The sequence below is a fragment of the Agelaius phoeniceus genome, chromosome 3, assembly GCF_051311805.1.
Source record: "Agelaius phoeniceus isolate bAgePho1 chromosome 3, bAgePho1.hap1, whole genome shotgun sequence".
NCBI classification, from domain to species: Eukaryota; Metazoa; Chordata; class Aves; order Passeriformes; family Icteridae; genus Agelaius; species Agelaius phoeniceus.
In genome coordinates, this window is record NC_135267.1 from 16,502,767 (window position 1) to 16,524,522 (window position 21,756).

Sequence of the window (21,756 nt, forward strand, 5' to 3'; positions counted from 1 at the left end):
GTAATTGGTCTTGACTGCTGCCAGCCATGGTCTCTGTGCATCCCCTGGTATTCATCTCCAGGCAGCTCTCTTATCTTCAGTATCTTCCCCCACTTCCAGGATCTTTCTTCCAGCCAGAAGGTTTTCCTTCCTTCCTGGCCAGCCTCAAGTCACCTCAGACCTCAACTTTTAGCCAAAACTGATGATAAATGATGAGAATGACTGTGAGCTCTTATGTCACCACTCTCAGTGCCCTTGGGTGAAACCCATCTGGCCCATCAGTCTTCAGAGTGTCTAAGTGGCTCAGCAGGTCACTAATTACTTCCTCCTGGACTACAGAGGGTCTATTCTGCCCCTACCAGCTCAGGCAGCTGGTTGCCCTGAGGATAACTGGTCTTTCTGTTAAAGACTGAGGTAAAGAAGGAGTTAAGTACCTCAGACTTTTCCTCTTTCTAGGTGACAGTGTTCCCCTCCAAGGAAATGGAGACTTCTTTTTTCTTTTGCTGCTAATGTATTTATGAAAACGCTTTTTATTACCTTTCACAGCAGTGGCCAGATTGAATTCTATCAGAGTTTTTGCCTCTCTAATTTTCTCTCTACATGACCTAATGATATCCTTGTACTCTTCGTGAGTTGCCTGCCCCTTCTTCCAAAGGTCTTAAATGGTCTTTTTGTTCTAAGTTCCTGTGAAAGCTCCCTGTTCAGCCAGGCCACCCTTCTTCCCCACTAGCTCATCTCTTGGCACATAAGGATAACCTCCTCTTTGCTATCAAAGAGGACCACTTTGTTATTAAGTACTGTTTTCTAAGGGACTTTCTGAAATAGAGTACTGAAGAGGCACCCAAAGTCCACCCTCTGTGAGTTCAAGGTAGAAATTTAGTTGATCTCCTACCTTACATCACTGGGAATTTAAAACTTTACCATTTCATGGTTGTCCCAGACAGCCTCCAATCACCAATAGTCTCTCTGTGCAGAAATCTCACAGTGTGAGATCAGCCTCTTAAATGATGTTTTATCTCAAGTCACTTTAATAACTGCAGGCATGAGGGTCTGCTACTAATGTTTGGTCCAGATATTGTAAAAGTGTATTGATTGAAGTAGGAGGTGTCTGTTTAAGAAATAAAATGTTCAATTTTGGATATTCATATATGTGTCCTTTTATCTGCTGGCTGCTATTGTTTACAATTTAATATTTTTTTCCCTACAGCACTATCATATTTTAGCTTGTCCCAGTGTAAGATGCAATGCTGGTAAATGACTTGCCCTTCTTAAAATGACTGTAAGGGTAACTAAACAATGTTATGTTCTTACTAGTAGGATTTTCCAAAGGAAGACTGTTAATGCTGGTATAAGTAATATTTATCTTTCATGCAATTGGAAAACTATTTGAGTTTTGCCCCAAATGTGTTTTTGTAACAAACACTGACTTTACATGACAGTGAACAAATACAGCAACTACAATGTTGAGAGCACAAAGGAAAACCATCAATAACAAAGTAATTAAGAAGTTTGATACTTATGACTTCATGTTCAATCTCTTTTCAATTCCTAATTCTCCAAGGCATCAAAATGACACCTAATATAGTATTTTTCCTCCTAAATATTTGAAGAAATTTCATCTGCAAATAAAACTATAGGACAGAATTCACTTTGTCAAACATTATCTGCCTAAGAGATTTGAAACTTGACTGAGATGACCACCATGGTTCTCCCCATAGACAATCTATATGCAGAGAGGTATCTCCAGCTCATCACATTCTAAGAAAAGTAACCAACTTTCTACATCGACTAGAAATGGTACTAACTAAAACAACTGTGATGAGTGAGGAACATTTCCTACTTCTGCTTACTATGTCACACTTAAAATCATTTGTGTTTTGATTATACAGCTGAAAAACATCTCAAACCACTTTTATGTATTGAAAACACTTCCCAAAAATATTTCCCATAAATCATATGTCTTTACAGCAGGGAATGGAGCTTACCTTACCTTTTCACAATCTAAAGTAATCTTTGTAACATTTTAAGCAGCTTAAGTTTGCAATGAAGGGACTGCTGTCATTTTACATGTGTAACAGAATGTGACTTTAACCTAGGAAAATCTTAAAACATGGAGCGATAGTAACAGGCAACATTATCAAGACTGAGAAGTTTTATTTTTAGTGTGAAGAACAGGAAGAAAAAATAACAGTCCACAAACAAGAAATAAGGAAGCTCCAGATGCCTTTTCAGGAAATTTCTGTCTTTCCTTCCAACAGGTGAGCAATATTCAAAACTGCACATTAAATAAGATCAAGTGCTGCAGAAGAACATGCCACTGCTCTGCATTAAACTATTCACTTTTGATTAAGATTATGAATAATTAAGGAATAGTTAAGGAGTTGAGTTACATTGATGTGGATTGTTTGACAGAAAAATGTTATAAATGGATTTTCACGCCCTCCCATCTTCTTATCAACCCAAAGGTTGTAAGAGGGCAAGATCACAGCGAGGTAGAAAACATAATGAACTAAAACTATGTTACATTGAAAGTATCAGGGGATCATGCTGTTCCAGAGTAATACTGGAAATTTTAGATATTTTGCATCCATTGATCCTAACAGCTTTTGTTTATCTTAAGCACTGCCTGAACCCAACTACTATGTCATTGATGAGTTGGGTACCTGGCTGTGACTTGGCATTAGGCAACACCACTTGTAAAACTAATTGTTCTTTCCAACTACAAAACAAGTCTCAAAACAAGTCTCAAAACAAGAGTGAAAAAGAAACCTGAGGAAAATCTGGGAAATTATTCTCAATGTCAGAGAATACTTCTCATTTTTACCTTCAAACTGAGCTATATTATTCTTTCTTGAGTAACTAAATCATGAAGAGCAGCTATTAGTGATTTAAGAGGGTCATTGTATCAAAGCAGGTCAGATTTAATATCAGCCAAATGCTCATCATTGTATCAACAAAACAACCTTATGAATGCAATCAAGCAGTCAAAAGATGTAAGATGTATGTTTTGCTTACTTTCTTAATTAAATAAAAAACAACTTGCTTTCCTTGTGAAAAATTTAGACAACTCATTTGGTAATCAAGACTTAAGTATCTAAGCTATACATTTAAATTATGAAAATAAAATGCACCAAGGCAAGTGGACTGTGCTTTGCCATTTGCAAAGGGCTTAGGAGGGCTTAGGAGGTACAAATATACCTTTTAATGTAAAAAAATAGTAATTTTATTTAATTAATTCAACTTGATAAAAATCTGTCAAAGGCTGCAGGGCCATATTCCCAAATTAGAGAGTTTATCTTCGTCTGTTTATATTAGCAAGTTATTCTGAGGGGAAAAATTATTTATTGCAAATAAAACTAATCTCACTTGCAATCAGAACTATCTCACCACTTAAGAGCTCTGAATGCTGCCAAATTTTTTTCATATACTTTAATTCAGTCAAGAATACTTTATATCTTCTGGTTTATGAAATGGATTTTATAATTGATAAATTCTGGAAGCCAGTTACTGATGTCACACTTGTGTTTATAGTGCTCAGAAGAGATTTAATCATTTCCTATCATTTCCATACCATACTAACTCAATTTTATAACATCAGTGAACTATGTTAGACAGTTAGTTCTAAGAAATTAATGCATTTTCAATTGACTAATGTAATTTGGCTTCCAGCCTTCATCCTTACAGATGTAAAAATTTCACATTATATCTTGCTATTTAAATAAGGATTTTTTTGGCAGTAAAGAAATGCCAAGTCACTTTTTTTTGTTAAGTAGGACCTTGTATGGGTTCTAGCAGTGCAGCATCATCTCCTATCTATCGCTTAATTTTAGCATGGGTATAGAAAGGGAAAATGGAGAAATCTGGCTTCAGAAAACAGGTCAAAAGCACATGTATCAAAAAAAAGTAATGCACTGCATAGAGAAAGGTGTTTTCTTAAAATTGATTTTATTTATGTTCATATTTTCTTTTTGGCACTGTTGGCAATTTTAACAGCTCATGATTTTATGAGCTGGAAATCTTCCTTCTACCCATACCTAGATAAATTACCTTGGATTCCTGCTATTGCCAACCATTGCTTTATTGAAACTTCAGAGTTTCAAAAGAAATCTGCATACCCATAACTAATACTGTGTCTAGAAATTTGCCAATGACTTTAGAAGTATGTGGGTAGGAGCTGAATGAGAGGAAACCAATCCCAAACTTATCTTTATTTTCAATATGTAACTTTGAGCAAATTTTCAAAAATATACATGAAAATGTAAAAATACCTACAGTTTAGCACAGATGAAGCAGCATTTATTCTCTGTACATCCTACACATTACAGAGCTTGGCCTTCTGAGAGTCAGAGTTTCTTTCTTTTTTATAACTATTCATTTTAAAGTTTACACATATATTCTCAATTTCTTATGCTTCTGATTTCTGCTTTTCATACACGAGTGTATTTAACGTAAAAAAAGGGACTTTTCCTTCTCACAAATATATCAAGGTCTGTCTTGAGTTTTAGGCTACATTTCTGAAGAATTTCTTCTTTAGCCAAGAGCTGCAATTTCACTTTTAAAGAAGGAACGAGAGAAAAAGGAAAGGATACAACAGGATTTAAAGCTGTTCTTTTTCCGAATAGGTATTTGAACAGCCATCAATAGCGTTGGGGGTTTTTGAACTGTTCTGCTAGCACTTCATGGCTGCAGGGGGCACTGATGCACTGCTTATCTACAGCACTGCAGAGCAAGAGTCAGACAGGACATGATTAAACAGTCGTGCAGGTTACAGATTCAGAAAAAAATACATAAACTATTTATAATCAATTTAGGTCTTGAGAAATTAGGCAATTGTAAAATATTTATATGAGTTTTGGAGGGAAATTCACGTTTCTTTTACTGGTTAATATATTTGTTTTTCTGCTGCAATCCAGTGGTTGTGGAGATAAGAATGTTTTCTTAACTTTACAACCAAGGTCCTTTGAAGGATGATATATCTTTCTAGTCTTGCATTACTTAATATTACAACCTTAAACAAACAATCCCTGTCCTGCACAGAAAATAAAATTTTGCTTAGTATCTCCTCAGAGAAACCTATTTATTCACTGTAGGCAATAACTTCCTCATATATTAATCAGCTAATACATATACTACCTGATTCACCAAGTCACTTAGGTAAGAATTTATTGCAATAAGAAATAATTATATTTGTAAAGAAATAATTACATATTACTTCAATTTATTTAATATTTTATGTTATAGAACCTAGGAGTGGGGGCATCTAAGATGCAGAGATTTCTTGATAATATGAATGTAAGACAATTTATGACTCAGCAACACAGATCAGATATGCAGCCATGTCTCATCATGTGTTTTGCATTTATTCTTTACAGCTTATTCATTCTTTAATTCCTTTCTGCACATAATCACTTTTTTTTTTAATGCAAATTACATTAGAGTTCAATCTCTTCTGTTCTTCTCAGGTCTTAGCATTTCCTGCATTTTCAACTGTAGTAAGGTATGGGTGCTTAGAGAACACTTTCTAGAAAGACATGAATTATAATCTTAACAAAGCAACAGGAAGAAGCCACCACTTCAATTGGTAGTTTGCACCAATTATCATCATTTATACCCACAGCTATTTTGGGGGGTTATTATCAATACAGACCCTCAGTTACAAATTTCAGCCATTGGTTCTAACATGCTGGTCTCTGCAGAGCTAAAGAAACCTACTGTGCATCCTGTGCTTCTCTTCATTAAAGAAGGATGATACCATTGTATACACCATAATCCACACAGTCATCCTTCAGCAAAAATCTGACACACTGATTTACTCAAGTATCTTTCTGCTTCCCTTTTTATTAAAAAATATCACCAATTTATTTGAGGGTTTTTGAATTATATCTTTCATCTTTTATGGTTTCTAGGTTCTGCTGCATTGCACATCAGGACACAATGAAATACAGTACAACCAATATCACAATCAATAGTGTACACAGAGAGGAAATTGTTTTCCTCCTTTCTTGCTCACACACACAGAAATCACATTTATCATTTTGATCCAGAAGCTTACATTGAGTTGCTTGTCTAATTAACTAAAAGTAACTCTTCAGGACATCGCTCTCCCTTTGCAGTTTGGCCTGCTTAAAGTAATTCAGATATGAAGCTTTGTACAAAATTACTTTCAAAAAAGTTACTTATATTGCCTTTTTTCAGGCTTTTCAACTAAATCTGCAATGTTTGAGCAATTTTAGATGAGCTTTATTTTAAATACCTTTTATTAAGTTAATTGCATATTAATATATAAAATTGTGATTTATAGAATATAAGAGACATCTTTAAAAAAAAACCTGTTTTAAAAATTTTGATTCTTGATAATTTTTTGCCTTGAAATAATCCATTGTTATAAAAAGTGCTCTGCCAAAGAGAAGTTCAGTCTTTTTAATTATGGAAAATACACAAAATAGAGGAATATTATTTGTGATGGATTTTATTTTCTACAAATTCACACAAGGTTATATTTAATGATGATTGTTTCACTTTTAGCTTTGTTAAATGAGATTTTTCCAAAGCCACAAATACTTTATAAGTCACAGAGTCCATGTTCTATTCACCAGCACAGTGAAGGACGTAGAATGGATACCAGCAGAATGCTGCCAGACAGAATTTAAACTGAACTTCCAAACTTTTCTCTCGTCATTCTAGCTGTTAGCAGTTGAAAGTAACTCTGAAGATTTCTTATTACTTCTGTACAAAATTTAAAAGTCAAAGAGAAAGTATTATACCAATTCAAGTTTGCAGTAGGCAAATTATTTCTTTCAGTGTGACTTTCATTCTCACTGATTCTCTCTAATATGCCTCTCTTCACAATGCAGCCTGGTATAATACCAGGAGCAACTGCAGCTCCATTATGAGGCACTTTCTGCACATAACTCGGAAGTCATGGAAACCTGCTCCAAAGTTTAATTATTTCTGAGTATATAACAAAACATTCCTCCATTTCCAGGTTTCTGTAATTGGAATGACAGCAAATGCTAGCACTAAAGTGAATTGTGACTGTAATTCAATAGAGAAAGCATGCAAGATAATTTCTTTTTCCATTTGATTGTTTTTAGACAATTCATCATCTTATATTCTTAGCCTTTCTTAACCACTGCTTATAATAGATGCAAGACTAGATATATAGGGGAATATTCTTAAAGCCAAATTTTGTCAAACTATACCTGCACCCATCTTTAAAACCAAGTTTTAAATGGACAGAACACATTTTTTTTCTATTCAAAGAAAGTAGAAGAAAATGATTTTATTATTCACATACCTGCCTGGCTAGAAGCCCAAGTAATTATTTCAGGAAGCTACTGAACCCTATCACTTTATGTGTTGTGCCACTAACATAACTTTTCTTAAGAAATAGATAAAGTTTTCAAAGATTATTTCAATGGCTATGATGCATGCTATTATTAATACTGTGAAAAACATGTAGCAAAATTTTAAGAACTTTGAAAAATGGCTTTATATTTAGCTTCTGTGAATCTGCACAAGTTTTATGGGAAAGCTGGTATGTTCTCAACCTGTTCTCAACCAAGAATTAAAATCCTTGTTTTAATTCTTGGAAATACCTTCTATTTTCACATTAATGATATTATTTTGTTTTAGGGGGAAGCTGTGCTGAAAACTAAAATGAAAAAGTTACATTAATTAACGAAAAAATATATAAAAATATATTTAAAGATCATAAATCTTTAAAATATATTTTCCTGTGCTTTTCTATGCTTTTATATTTCAAAAGCTAATCATGTTCAAGCAGAGTGCTTTTTTGGATGACAGAATTTCCAGGGAAGTATAGATATTTAAAACAATTTGGCAAAAGGAAATGAACACTCTTGATAACCTAGAACAACCCAAATGTTGTATCAATTTGTAGTGTTGCTGGAACTATGATCCTTGATGTAAAAACATTCTCCTTTACTGCAGCTAAAAATAGCTGGTATCTACATCTCTCCAACCATTAAATAACCACATAATCCACAGGTAGGAAAGGCTGAAAGATTGCCATAAGGCTTTTAAACTATCTCAGCAGCCTTCTAATTCTGATCAGTCCTGACAGTGAGGAAGCTCCAGGTATGGAGGATCCATTCACTGTGCTGTCCTTTGGACTGCAATGCCTCCCAGAATTTCCCCATGCTGGTCCACTGAGCTCTGTCACATCCTCAACTCTCTTACTTCCTATGTAAGAACTTGTGATGACCCAGTGAACAGACATCTGACTGGCCATCTCTCTCACTTCCATGATCTGGGAATGTGCTTCAGACAGATACAACAATTTTATACACCGAGCACACTTGGTGGGGCTTTGGATCTACTACTCAATGTAAACAGGCCATAGCAGACAAAGACTCTCGCTGTAACAGAAGTCTATAACTCATATTTTTCCATCCTAAAATAGTTAGAATTGGAGTCATAGAAGGATTTGGGTTGGAGGGTGTCTTAAGGACCAGTTAGTTCCAGCTCTCCACTGCCATTGGCCAGACCCTCCCACTAGACCAGGCAGCACGAAGTCTGATTAAACCCGGCCTTGAAAAGATCCAAGATGGGGCATCCATGGCTTCTCTGGGCAACCAGTTCTAGTGCCTCACCACTCTCACAGAAAAGAATTTTTTTCTAACACTTGATTTAAATCTTCAGTTTAAAGCCAGTCCTTCTTATCTCTACATGCCCTAATAAAAAGTCCCTCCCCAGCCTTCTTGGAAGGACCATTCAAGTACTGGAGGCTCCAATTAGGTCTTCCCAAGGCCTTCCTTCTCCAGGCTAAACACTCCCACCTCTCTCAACCTGTCTGCATAGGAGAGGTGATCCAGCTCTCTGATCAATGTAGTGGCCTCCTCTGGATTTGCTCAAATGGGTCCATGCTGTTCTTGTGTTGAGCAGCCCAGAGCTGGATGCAGTACTGTGAACAAATTTGGTTCTATGCTATGAGTGTTCTGCTAAAAGTGATCCACTGTGGTCCCTCTCAGCCTCACCCATCCTGTGTTTCTGTGAATGTGTGATTTCTCATGAAGGCACCAGTTTATATGCAATGGTTTCGCATTTGAGGTGAAGGAAGCTTTATAAATTCCATTAGTAAATTTGGTAGTCTAGAGTAAGAATCACCTATAACTGGAGACATTAATTATTATATAAATGAACAAAAATAGATTCAAAGGTATGACTGGAGTGCAAAAGCCCTCCATCAGTGGAGCCTTTTTTTTAGGACATTAAATCAATACCTTATAAAATAATGAAGTACACATGAGCAGTAGCAGAAAGACAATTTCATTTAAAAAAACAGCTGTGAGTCTTGTTAACAAAAATATTTCCTTTTTCACAGCTGTGTCAGAGTGTTTTCCAAAATATTTAACTGAGATATTATTTATTTTTAGTAACACACTGTCTCAGGCATTGTATGCATACATTGACATATATACTTGCAAATGCCTCCTTGATAAAAGTGAAAGGAAAAAATGCATGGTATCCTTTAATGCTTGTCTTATTTGTTTCCATGCAAGTACCTGGCAATTCCAGCAGAAATCACAATCTCATTATTACTGGTCATTACAGACACACACTAATGGACAGTAACTGCCACTGAATTCTGTTGACGAAATTAAGAAACAATTTTCTCTTGGAATAAGGCATATGCATAGAGCTACAGAGGGATAATTAAAGTCAAGATAGCCATCATCAAGTACTATTATTAATCTAAAAATAGAGAGCTTTCCTAAAGAACAGTAATAGTAATTTTGTGATATGCTGATTACTGACAATCTTTTCCAGAAACAAGCAGAGAAATGTGATGTTTATGAACACACATTATCTCACCTCCATACATTTGACACATGGATTTATCTAATATCCATCAGAAACAATTTTCACAGAACACTTGAAAAGATTGAGATAAAGGGTTTCTATAACATTTTACAGTGATTTTGAGTATTTATAACAGTAGCAAAGATTACATATATGACTTCTTTTTTCTTCCTTTTTTTTGTTTTCTTTTTTTTTTGTAACACCAAAGTCTGTCACAATAAAAGTCATTATCTAAACAGGAATGCCAGAAGAAGAAGAAAAGGTAACAGAAGAATAGAATTCATATATGTGCAGAGAGCAGAAAGCAAATTGTACAGAGCAGCAAAACTCACAAAGGAAAAGAAAATATTGCAAACAAATGCAAAAGATGAAGGAAATCAAGAAGGGCAAATCAAGTAAAGAGATGAAAGCAACCCAGGCCCTGGAAAAGGAGTAAGAGGCAAACATAGAAAAGTTACCAGAGAGCAAAAGCAATAGATGAGAGAGGGAAAACGTAACAAAATAAATGCATAAAAAAGATCAGATTCTTGTTATCATTCTCCATGTTAGAATTGTACAGAAATGTTATTAATGTAATAGCAAGCATGTGGTGAATACAAATGAATATTTCTGAAGCTTTAACTTCAGTTCTGTATTTCAGAAACATTTAGTCCAATCTCCATGTTAACCAGAGAAAACTCATAAAACCTCTTGAATAAATAAAACTAAGTATTGTCAGTATTCTTCATTTAATAATTTTCTTTTATAATGTTGATGGGCACTGCATATTCTTCCTTGTCCTTTTTTTTTGGTGTTTCAGAATTAAGCACATAACTTTAAACTCTTGAGGAGAAGATAAAAACCCAGGTAATGTAAGTGAGATGCTGGGATGTAAGAATTTATCTGGTTGTCTCTCACATATAACAGAAGCTCAATGCCTTTTATAGGATCTTGCATTTATTAATAACCTAAGATGTAAGTGGACAGAAGACCTTAAGCTTGAAACTCTATGATTTTTCTTTTGATTTTGAGCTAGCCTGTATGTTTGATTGACATTAAATTTTTCAGTTCAGGTGGATTCATATGAAGAAACTCTTCAAGCTGACTTGAGTCTTCTATGGACTCTTAGGATGTGCTCTAACATACAGGCTGTACCAGCATAAACACTTTCCTCGGAAAGTGGAATGGTAACAGGTAACAGTAGGACTTTCACAACTGACTGAAAAATAACTTTCAGCAGATGAACTTTCCCCTTTTTAAAGTATGCAGGTCTTTCCAAAGACAGAAGTCAAACACCTTCAGATGCCTGGTGTCAGATGCTCTGAGTTGTGATGTTTTATAATATACCGAAAAACAGGAAGTTCCACAGTGGAAAAAATGCTGAGAAATTGCACAGGAGACAGACTTCACAAAGGTGTTGTGGTCTGTGGGGATTTTTGTAAAATATCACAGAAAACTACAGAATGGAAAAGGGAGTAGTCACACCTGAGGAAAGGGATTTGGAGCTTGTTGGAAAGTGCATGAGTGAGGGGAAAGTGGAACGGAGGGCTTACTGAAAACATGTAGAGCTCTCCAAAGTGTATTGCATAGCTCCTGAGAAAATTGCCATATATCAGGAAACCCATGAGTCCTCTTGATAGAATGGACCTTGGGTAATGCACTTTCAAGAGCCTCTTTCAAAAATGCAATAACAATCAGAGTTTTTGCTGAAATAAAGCTCAGTTTCAGCCTGGAAACACATATTAAGATAAATGAATAAGAAAGCAAAATATTTTAAAAAATCTACCACAGTTCTGTCCAATGGGCAGTAATGAAGAACTTAGCTTACTAGCTCCTCTCTGAGAGTCCAATTCACTACTGTACATTTGCATCCATCAGTAAGAATTCTCTTAGGAAAGCAGTAAACAATATTTTTCTGTTTCATAGGTAAGATTTTTTTTTTCTAAATAAAAAAACAGAGCTTGGATAGGTACAGGTATATATGTATATGTATATGTATATGTATATGTATATGTATATGTATATGTATATATTTTCTGTGTGTGTGTTTGGAGCCTTTGAATTTAGTAGATGCAGTAAACTGTTACAGTAAACACTTACAGCAATATATAGCAGTCATAGTTCCCAGACACTAAAACAGAAATGAACTGCAGTAAACACCAGCTTTTAATACTGGGACTCAAAGCTTCATTTATATCTGTCATCTGAACTCTGTCTGGAAGTGATAGTCATTTATCCTGCAAATCTATTCCAGTAACATTTTCTGAAACACTTGAAGAAGCTTTATATTGCATTAAGACATCACAAGTATCTTCCTTCAGAAGAAGAAAAAAAACAGAGATTTCATTTCTTAAAAAAATGTTATCAGAGATGCTTTCTTTTCAATTGTCCCTTTACTACTACTATTGGTTGTTCTATAATCTTTTTCAAAATTACCTATATATTCATAACTCTGAGACAGGTATAATTTAAAGAGAATCATAACATAAACTTTGACAAGATTTACATAACTATATAGTCTAGCATAATTCTAGGAAACTACCGATCGGAGGATTACCTTTACTAATTGATACAATTCCAGTATAGCCTCTCTTGAAAACCAAAGCTGCATAGCTCAGAGTACTTCATGGCTGCCAGTCTGCTCTCAGACAGACAAACTCCTCCTGCCTACACCATTATTCTGCCATTTCGGTTTCACCTTGGTTACACTGAATGGCAGAAAGTTCTGATGAGCCCTCAGGGCAGTGCATCCCTCCTACCTGCTCTCTGTCCCTGTGGTATCATGTAATAGTGCACTTATAAACACAATGCTTAAAAAATGATGCACATAAATAGCAGAAGGATCTGGGCCAGATTAACTGGGTTAAAGCCACATATCTGAAATCTCAGTGCTTCTGAGCATGCACAGAAATCTTGCATTTTCCAGAATGATAAGGTTTATTGCAAGTATTTGGTTTTTAATCATATCCAATTGCCTGGTGCTGCCTGTATCAATAATCTTCTTGAATTTAAGCAAAATTTAACACCTATTTCCAAAATGACATAAAAGGTAATTTCCATGATGCCCTCATTTCCAATTTAGTTCTACCAAGTTAAATAATCCTCTCTCCCTTGTGGTATACGACGTTCACATTAAAATATAAGAATTTTAAAAGAATAAATAATATTCTTGCCATAAATATAGCATTTTAGACTGTAGATGGTCAGATATATATGCCAATGAAACTAATGTTATGGGGCAATTTTTTTCCTGTGAAAGGTTCTGTCTTGTCTTGATGTAGTGATTTCAATAGTTTTGAGAAGGTATATGAACTATCTCTAAAATCCATTTTTGAAAGCTCTTTATATTTCTTGCATGTATTAGATCATCCTTTTGGTATTTTAAAATAAAAATAGATCCAGTTAGAAAATGGCAAAACACATTTGAGTAAATTTCAATCCTATGAAAAAATCATAAGCTTAAAATTTACTCACAAACCCATACATTTTAAGAAGTGTCAGCATGACCACAATAATGAAGTAATCCATGCAGCTGGAGCACCAACAAGGACAAAACCCAGCAGGACAACTGAATGCCACTAGAGCATGCTAAATATGTAAAAGTAGGGCATTCAAAAGTATTATAAATCTACAAATAGGTAATGATAAGTAGAAGGTCAATTAAAGAAAAACTACCACAGTAAGAACAGAAATAGTGCCTCTGAGTGACTAGTACGGGGATGTTCTTGCATAAGAAATTGGATTGCTTTGTCTGACACACTGCAGAGTTCTCTGCTGCTGTTAGGCAGCTCCAACTGTAGCAATACTGCATCTGCAGAACCATGCAAATTCTGAAAATAAAATATAAGTTAAACCACGTAATTTAGTAGTCACTGCTACTCGTATTTGCAAAGTATATAATCCATTATTGCCCTATTTAAACAACTTCCTTCAATCACTTTCTCCTTGCTTTTCAAAACAAATCCATCTTCCCCAGAAGCATGTCTTGCAAAAGGGGAATGACCGCTGAGCTTCATAGGTGCTTTTAGGGAAGCAGACTACATTTAAAGGCTGATGATGTCAAGATGAGTGTGGGTTATACCCAAAGTGAAAAGCAAACCATGATGTTAGCTGCCAGGTGTGAGCAGCTATGAAATTTGTGTGTCACAGGGCAGGAATGAGTAAAGAAAATGTCTGCCAGGCTTCCAAGTAGTCCATTTCTATGGCTTTCCCTCCCCACCAAGGGAAATTCAGAAAAATTTCAATTATCTGTTGAAATTAATCTGAATTTCAGCAGACTAAGTACAATAATTTCCATTGTTGAAATTCAGCTTTTCCCAGACAGGAATAACTGTGATTTGGACCAGAATGGTGCAAGGTCTGTGTGGACTGCATGGGGCTGGACACTGTTGGACTCATCTGCAGCCTTCTGCAGAAGCAGGGAGGTAAAAGGAACATGTTGCTTAGAGCATTGAGAAGGCTCATCATTCTTTCAACAACCTTTTATGTACAAGATAATATCCACAGTTCATCTATACAAAGTAATGTCATTTTACTCACCTAATCAGTAACATATGCACAATAAGTATTTGCAAGAAAGAGTCCTAGACTGTTATCTCTGAGTTCTGATTCAAATAAAACAATCTTTAATGTCTGTATTATACAATATAAGCCATATTTTATGCTAATTAACTATGAAGGGGAGTATCAGAATCAATACAAAATTCAATAAATCTTAGTACATAGTTCTATAGATTATAATATAACAGATAACACAGCATTCTATAATAAAAAAATTTAAAAGGAACAAAGCTATTTTTTTACAAGCCACCTCTTTCAGGTCTATATCCCTGTCCATGTTATGTACACAGACTGGACAAAGCTGTTCTCATTTCTTTTTTTTTTGGTTGTTGAAGGCTATTGACATTTAATAGAATGGTTATATAAAGTGTTCAGTAGGAAAAACTGTAAAAAAGAATAGTGTCAAAAAGCTCAAGGGTGTAAGCACTTGTATCAATGAGAGTATTTTTAAAGAGAATGAAAGAAAGTAGAAAAGACAGTAAAAGTCCTGATTTTTAAGTTATCCTGTTTTTACCTAGTAGTTTAAAAAACAGAACCACCTCTTGCCTATGATTTAGGACATCAAAGCTCTAATGCATATGCAAAATAGAGAAAAAATTCCTAATCTAGTAACCAGAGGAGACAGCAGAGATGGTTTATGATATTTTTTTCACCATGATTCTTAAAAGTTAATACCTGAATGAAAGACATGAAATAGCATCCTCGCTTGCTTTCAACCTTATGAATTTCTGTTTTGCACAGAGGCATATTGTCACACACAAGAGTACATGCCCTCATTTGGAAGGACACCATAGTTCTGACTAGGAAAATTTCTGATGAAACGCTGTACAGAAAGACAAGAGAGGAGACATTGTCTCTTTGTTATTCGGGGGTTTATCACAACAGTGGCCAGTGTTTTATTTTTCGTGCAGGATTTAGACCCACGACCATTTGCTAAATGTACTTAGAGAACATATTCCAAACAAAATGCTGTGGGGAACTTGAAGGGTGTGAAGATTTATTTCTTCATCAAGCTTGGACAAGAAGATGACACTCAGCTTCTGTTGTAAATAAAAATGGTGGCAAGTCTCTGCGAGGATAACAAATTGAATTTTGTGTTCAGAGTAAGTTTTACTGGCAAAAGCTTAGATGCCTGGGACTTGGGGCAGATAATTCATTAGACAGTGGGTTTACTGTCGTACTTTTGTAACTTTGAGTGGGATGTGTGCTCATTAAGGGGTTAGTGGTGGAGGTGAGTGCAGGGTTCAGATCTCATGGATCTTATGATCTAGTGGGTTAACACCAGCTTTCGAGGATAGTGTTTAAACAAGCACATGAACATTAGTTGACCTATTCTATAAATTGCAGGGAAAAAAGTCATATGTTAAAAGCCATATATAATATCCTCCAGGAATCTAGGACATGTATATCCTATGACTGAAATGATATTCTCTCCCGAAAGACTTCATTATCTACAAATGCAATTCACCTCTGTTTTCTGTTGCTTTCCACTTTGCCATGTTCAAAACTATCATACTCCAGAACAGAATCCTAATGTACACCACTGCCCCTGTATAGTTTTTATTTCAATCAATGCATGACCAACAGCAATGTAAATATGCAAAACTGAAATCAACTGAGGTTTTTAAATGTATTCAGAAACAATGCATTCCAGCATTTTTCACAATCTCTTGTAGAGTAAATGTGGCACTAGCTCATCCATATTTGTGACAAGATTAATGGAAATCTCAAAGTCACAAGTAAGACACAACCACCATATCTCCCCACTTCCCAGTCCTGTATTTTCCTGCAGATCATCTTTCTTAGTACACTGTTTCAGCATTCAGGGTGTGACAACTCACTCCAAATAAGCTGTCAAGTTTAATTGAACTACTCTGAAAAAAAAAAAAAATCTTCCATTAAGAAAATGCTTTAAAAGCATAAAAGAAAGCAAGGTATCTGTCTCTCTAGGGATTTTTGTCCTTTTTTTTTTTTCTGTAACCATTGTTGAAATCATCTAAAATGGTCACCCTGTGTAAGGAAGAAAGCAAAATCAGCACAAACAATTCCTTAGGATTTGAAAAGACATAGAGGGCAGTTTACCTGCAATTGTCAACATTACTTCTTCCCACAGCATTAGAGAAGCTGAAAGGTCCGACGTTATTGATTTCTACGACTTTTATACAGCCAGTGAAATTGTAGACAGGTCCAGAAACCTACAAAGGAAAAAATGCATACAATTCTTTTGCTTGTTGGCATTATGATCAAGGTGTTTATTTTTCTATGAAGGAATACAAGTCATGGGGAATGGTAAACAGGGAAGATTTGAAATTTGTAAGTGTATTACTTCCCTGCTTAAAAGATTTCTAGTACCCTTAATCATGTTTCAAAGATGCCTAAGGACCTACTAAAAATGGGAATCACTGCAGGGGCACTGAAAACACAGAGAACAGTAAGTTGTTATGCACTGCCAAGGACCCATTTTTAACAATGAAGTCAGGTTTAGATAGTTGCAGAAAGAAAAAAAAAATATTTTGAGGAACAATTTGCTGAAAGCATAATGGAAAGCATTAAATGCTTTTTAAAGCCCAACAGGAGCATTAAGCCTGCCAGAAAGGCTTTAGGGATAATAGACCAGCTAAGTGTAAAGGGAGTGTTCAAAGAGACAAGGCTCTAGCAGGAAATGTAAATGACTCACCAAATCAAAATTTAATAAAGAGTAGTTCTGGGAGGTTCCTGTGACTGAACCCCTTTTTAGTCTGGGTACATCAGAGATCTGTCTTAAATTGAATTACTTCTAGAAAATGTTTTAAAAAAAACTCAAAAAGTGAACAGTGGCAAAAAAAAGGAGAAAGATGTTATGTTTGCCTGGGATTCTTATGGGAATTTACTGCAGTCATCACTTAAAATGGAATCCAAACCATGGGAATGGTAGACGTGGATTTTTAGGGCAAGGGGAAGGGGGGCTTGGGATTTTGCTTTGTATGATTTTGAAAATGGGGACAAGACTAGGGCATGCAAGGACATACCTCAAACTACAGATCAGTAAGTCCCAATTCCATCAAGACAGTGATTATGAATTACACTGAAGAACAGAATTAACATATATGTAAATGAATGTAATGTACGGGGGAATAGTTGAGAGGGTTTCTGAAAAGAGAAATTGTAACTCACAGGAGGAACACTCACTATGAGAAAAAGGATGCCTTGGCACATAGTCTTTGATTTCCAAAGGAATTTAACAAGTTTCTGTGTTAAAAGATTTTAAAGTAACTCAGTCTCCCTGGGATAACAAGGAAGGCCTTCAATAAATTAGAAGAATGGTTAAAACAGAAGCAGAAAAATTGTGAGCAAATGGTGAGGTTTCTCAATATGGAGAGTCCCTAGAAATTCTCTCTACAAGTCTGTATGAGGGTCTGTGGTCTTCAATGTATTTGAGTGGCTCAATGTTTTCTGAACTACTCAGGATAGCAGAACCAAAATCCTGAGAAAAGGATTTCACAATGTGTAAAAGTGTCACGATATACAAAATTATAAGGCATGTAAGGATGATTATACATATGAGAGTTTCTGAACAGAGGAACGGTACAGACCAGGGATCTTCAGTCAGGAAAACTCACTGTCAATGAGAGACAGAACAGAGCAGTATGCAGATGAATAAAGAGCTTTCAGTTTCTCAAAATACAGAATCAAAAGGACATGAAATTACATAAATTAGTGCAAAGATGAAAGTAAGGTAAGGGGTTTGCTTTTCATACAACTCAAAATTAAATTGTGGAACTCTGTCATAGCATGTTGGGGATGGTACAAGTGTAAATGGGGTTAAAAATCAATCATATTAAAGGGAAGAAGAGCTGTCTCTCTACCCACAGACAGATAGGCTGCACAAATACAATACAGTTGAAGCAAGGAGAATTGCTTTTCTCTGCACTGCTCAACCACTCTGGAACATAACACAGCGTGCCATGCCATACACTATAAACAGAATGAACTGGCCTTCCAACCCATGGGAGGGCTCAAAGAGTTCACTAATAGTTTATTGTTTATTTCCTTAGCAGCAAAGGCTTACAGGAATTTAAGAATTTAAAAAAGATATGTTATTACACTGCAAAAATATGGAAAGTTATGTAACCATATATAAGATGGCACTTAAAGTCAACACAGTTCAAATGTGGCAAAGGGAAGATGGTTTCTCTGTGGAATAAACACAGAGGATTACAATGAAGCTTCCTGGATCTTAAAAAGAAAAAAGAAAACCTTATTCAAGAACTGGATATGAACACTCTGCTCAAAGTTAACTATGTACATTAAGAAAACAATACTATTTGATATTTCACAAGGTCTGACAGAGGTAATTCATATGGATTACAGACAATAGAACACTCTATTCCTCCTCTTCCAGCCACTCTGGCTTGGAAATAAGTGTGATGGACTGCCAAGATGGACATACACTCAGCAGCCTGCTTTTGCTGCCATCATTATAATAAAATATACCAGGTAATCTTCAAAGATGTCTTACCCTACTAAGCTTCACGTTTTAATTTTTATAAGAGATGCTTGTTATTTTTTTTCCCAGCCTTTTATAAATAGTAAGTAAAATAATTTTCAATTTAACAGGATGAAGGATCTGTTATAAATTTATTATGAACACAGACAGAAATGGTTACAGGATTCTGAACTGGAAACTACAGACATTGTGATCAAAGTATTTATTTTATTATATTTTATTATAATATTATATTAAAATTATGTTATATTATTATTTTATATATTATATAAAATATTATTAATTTATTACAACTTATAATTTATTATAACCTGTAACATTCCTCCCCCCCAACAAACAATTGAACAGTGTTTTAATATTGGCTGCATAAATCAGCTTGTTAAAGCTGTGCTCCTTTTTTTCTCCCTGAGCCTCATATGACTGTCTCAGTCATACGATGCATGTGTTTTAACAAAAGTCCTCTTTCTCAGGATTGTAAAAATGAACAAACAAAATAGAAAGCAAAAGAAATCAATAAATGCAAAGAGCAGACACCATACAATTTTATGATAGCTACTGTGCCAAGCTAAGTTCATCCAAGATGCTGGTAGAGGGAAAATTCACTATGTCAACCTGTGGTCCATTTTGCACACTGAAGAGCAAATTATTTTGGAAATCAACATTTAGCTGCATATTTCCTCAAACACTCTATTGTGTGAATATTTTAACAACCTCGTTTCCTTCCCCTCACTACTGGCTGGCTGCCTAATAATTTCTCTCACATTGATATATGTGCACATTTTGAAGGTAATGCACTCCTGTAAATCAATCTTAAAATTATTACTTCTTTGTTTTTTACCTATAACTACATTATAAACATTTTGGTCAAACAATTACTTGCATTTGTTCTGCTATGCTATCTCTACAAAAAAATCAATATCTTAGAGATATATAGGAATAAGAGCTATCGATATATATAACCAAAAATAAGCAGCTTTTATTCTTCTACTTTTGAGAACAGATACCTTTTGTGTTTAGCAGAATATTAAAATGTAGACTTCACATGTAGTTGATTTCCCTTCAGTTTGCAAAAATGCATTAATATGCTGACAAACTGTAACACTTAAATTGCCTGAAAATGTCAGGGCCAGAGCAACACCAGAAATTTAGTTTAATAAAATTCGCTATTCACAATCTATTCAGATATGTTTGACATATAGTAACCATGCTCTTTAAACGCCCTTTATACTTGACAAAAATGAGTACTGATACTTACCTTGTAGGAAAAGTTCACACATATATGCCAAATAATTTATTAACATCCCTTACTGACGAGCCCAAATTAAGCTGCTGCTAGATAGAATTAACCTAGAATGAGTTCCTAATGAAATGAACTTACCTGCTGTCAATTCACTACAGATTCATAAATAATATAATGAATTTTTGTCTTATGATCTGAGCATTTATTTGAAAAGTATGATTAACTAGAAAGAAAACAAAGAATAGCACAATCTTTCCTCATTTGTCTCCAGTCAGGATAAATGTTATGTACCTTAAATATTCTCACTACAGATATTACAGTGTACCAGAATACACTATTTTGGAGTCTTTCACATCTTTGTGATTCCTGAAATATGTCTGATTTTGGAGTCTGATTAGTAGAACTCTCTTCAATAGACTACAAAACTTTTTAAATGCAGTATTTCAAACTTAAATAAAATAACTCAGGTGAACAGTTTTGAATATACTAATAAAATTTTAACTTGTATTTACTAAAACCATGGTGAACCATTTGGAAATTGATAACTCAAAAAGCACCTCAACTTAGATAACAGCTTCTACAATTTTGTTTTCTGCTAGTGATTAGAATCATATGAAACAGTCATAATGAACTCTGAAATTCTGCAAACCATAATCTCACTTCTGTATTTTCTTTAAATTTGCCATGAAAATTTGGCTAACCATCTCAGTTATAACCTGCCTGAAGCCATCTGCAACTGAACTTCAATATCAATCCCGCTTAAGAAAAATATGAAAATCAAAAGAAATATTTAAAAAAATCAAACCAAACCAAACCAAACAAAATACCCCATGTCTAAGTTCCATGGGTGGTTGGGGTGGCAATGCTTCCCCCTAAAGAATAATTTGGAATTTGTTCTTTAGAGATGTCATTTTAAAACCCATTTTCCTCTCTTAGATACTGAATTACATACAACAAAAACCAGAAATATGCAGACTATCAAATTAGCAGTAAAACAATCAGAGTGGGCTTATTCCAATAAGACAGCATTCTGCCTTTATATTTCACTTACTGAACACTGAAACTTGCCTCCATTCAAGGCAACATGCTATATATGGGACATGTACTTTGTTCAAGCCCAAAAGTTTTCAAGACTTTGTTAAAAACCAACATTAGTGACTCAGACATCACCTTTCTGAAAAATGTTTCTTTCTGTCTTAATTTTTAAAAAATCAATTAATAAAACTTAAACCTAATTTGTTTTTACTCTGGTAGTTCAAGAAAAATGGACAAGGCTTGTCTGGTTTATGTGTAGCTCCTAATGAGAGAAAATGTACCTCACTTTGAGAAGTCCTGCTGAAGTAGACAGTGGCAAGGGAGTGTGTGTCTTTGATGTATCTATACTGTTCATTACTTCACTTCCTAATATTTACTTTTAATAACACTTTCCATACTCAGTTCAAATTTTAAATCACAAGCATTTTTATTGTTAGATAACAGAGTATATGCCAAAGAGTTTAATGACATTTCAAAGTGTGTAGGAAAATGAAAAGTAGTATTAGCTCTCAAACAAGAGTAATAAAAGAAAACACTTAAAATATGGGAGAAGGAATATTGCTTCAGCTTATGTCCTAGTACTAGTGTAGTAATGGGAAGGCAAAATGGGAATATGCCCTGGTAAAATTGCCTACATGCTATCATATCAATA

General features: G+C 34.9%; 1 protein-coding gene across 1 annotated transcript in view; it reads right to left on the bottom strand.

The window, feature by feature from the left end:
• EYS (EGF-like photoreceptor maintenance factor) overlaps positions 1-21,756 on the bottom strand; it is a 792,123-nt gene that overhangs the window by 200,174 nt on the left and 570,193 nt on the right. Inside the window, exon 36 of the mRNA XM_054630570.2 lies at positions 16,426-16,538. Within this exon, the coding sequence (XP_054486545.2) occupies positions 16,426-16,538 (113 nt within the window). The remainder of the gene's footprint in view (positions 1-16,425; positions 16,539-21,756) is intronic.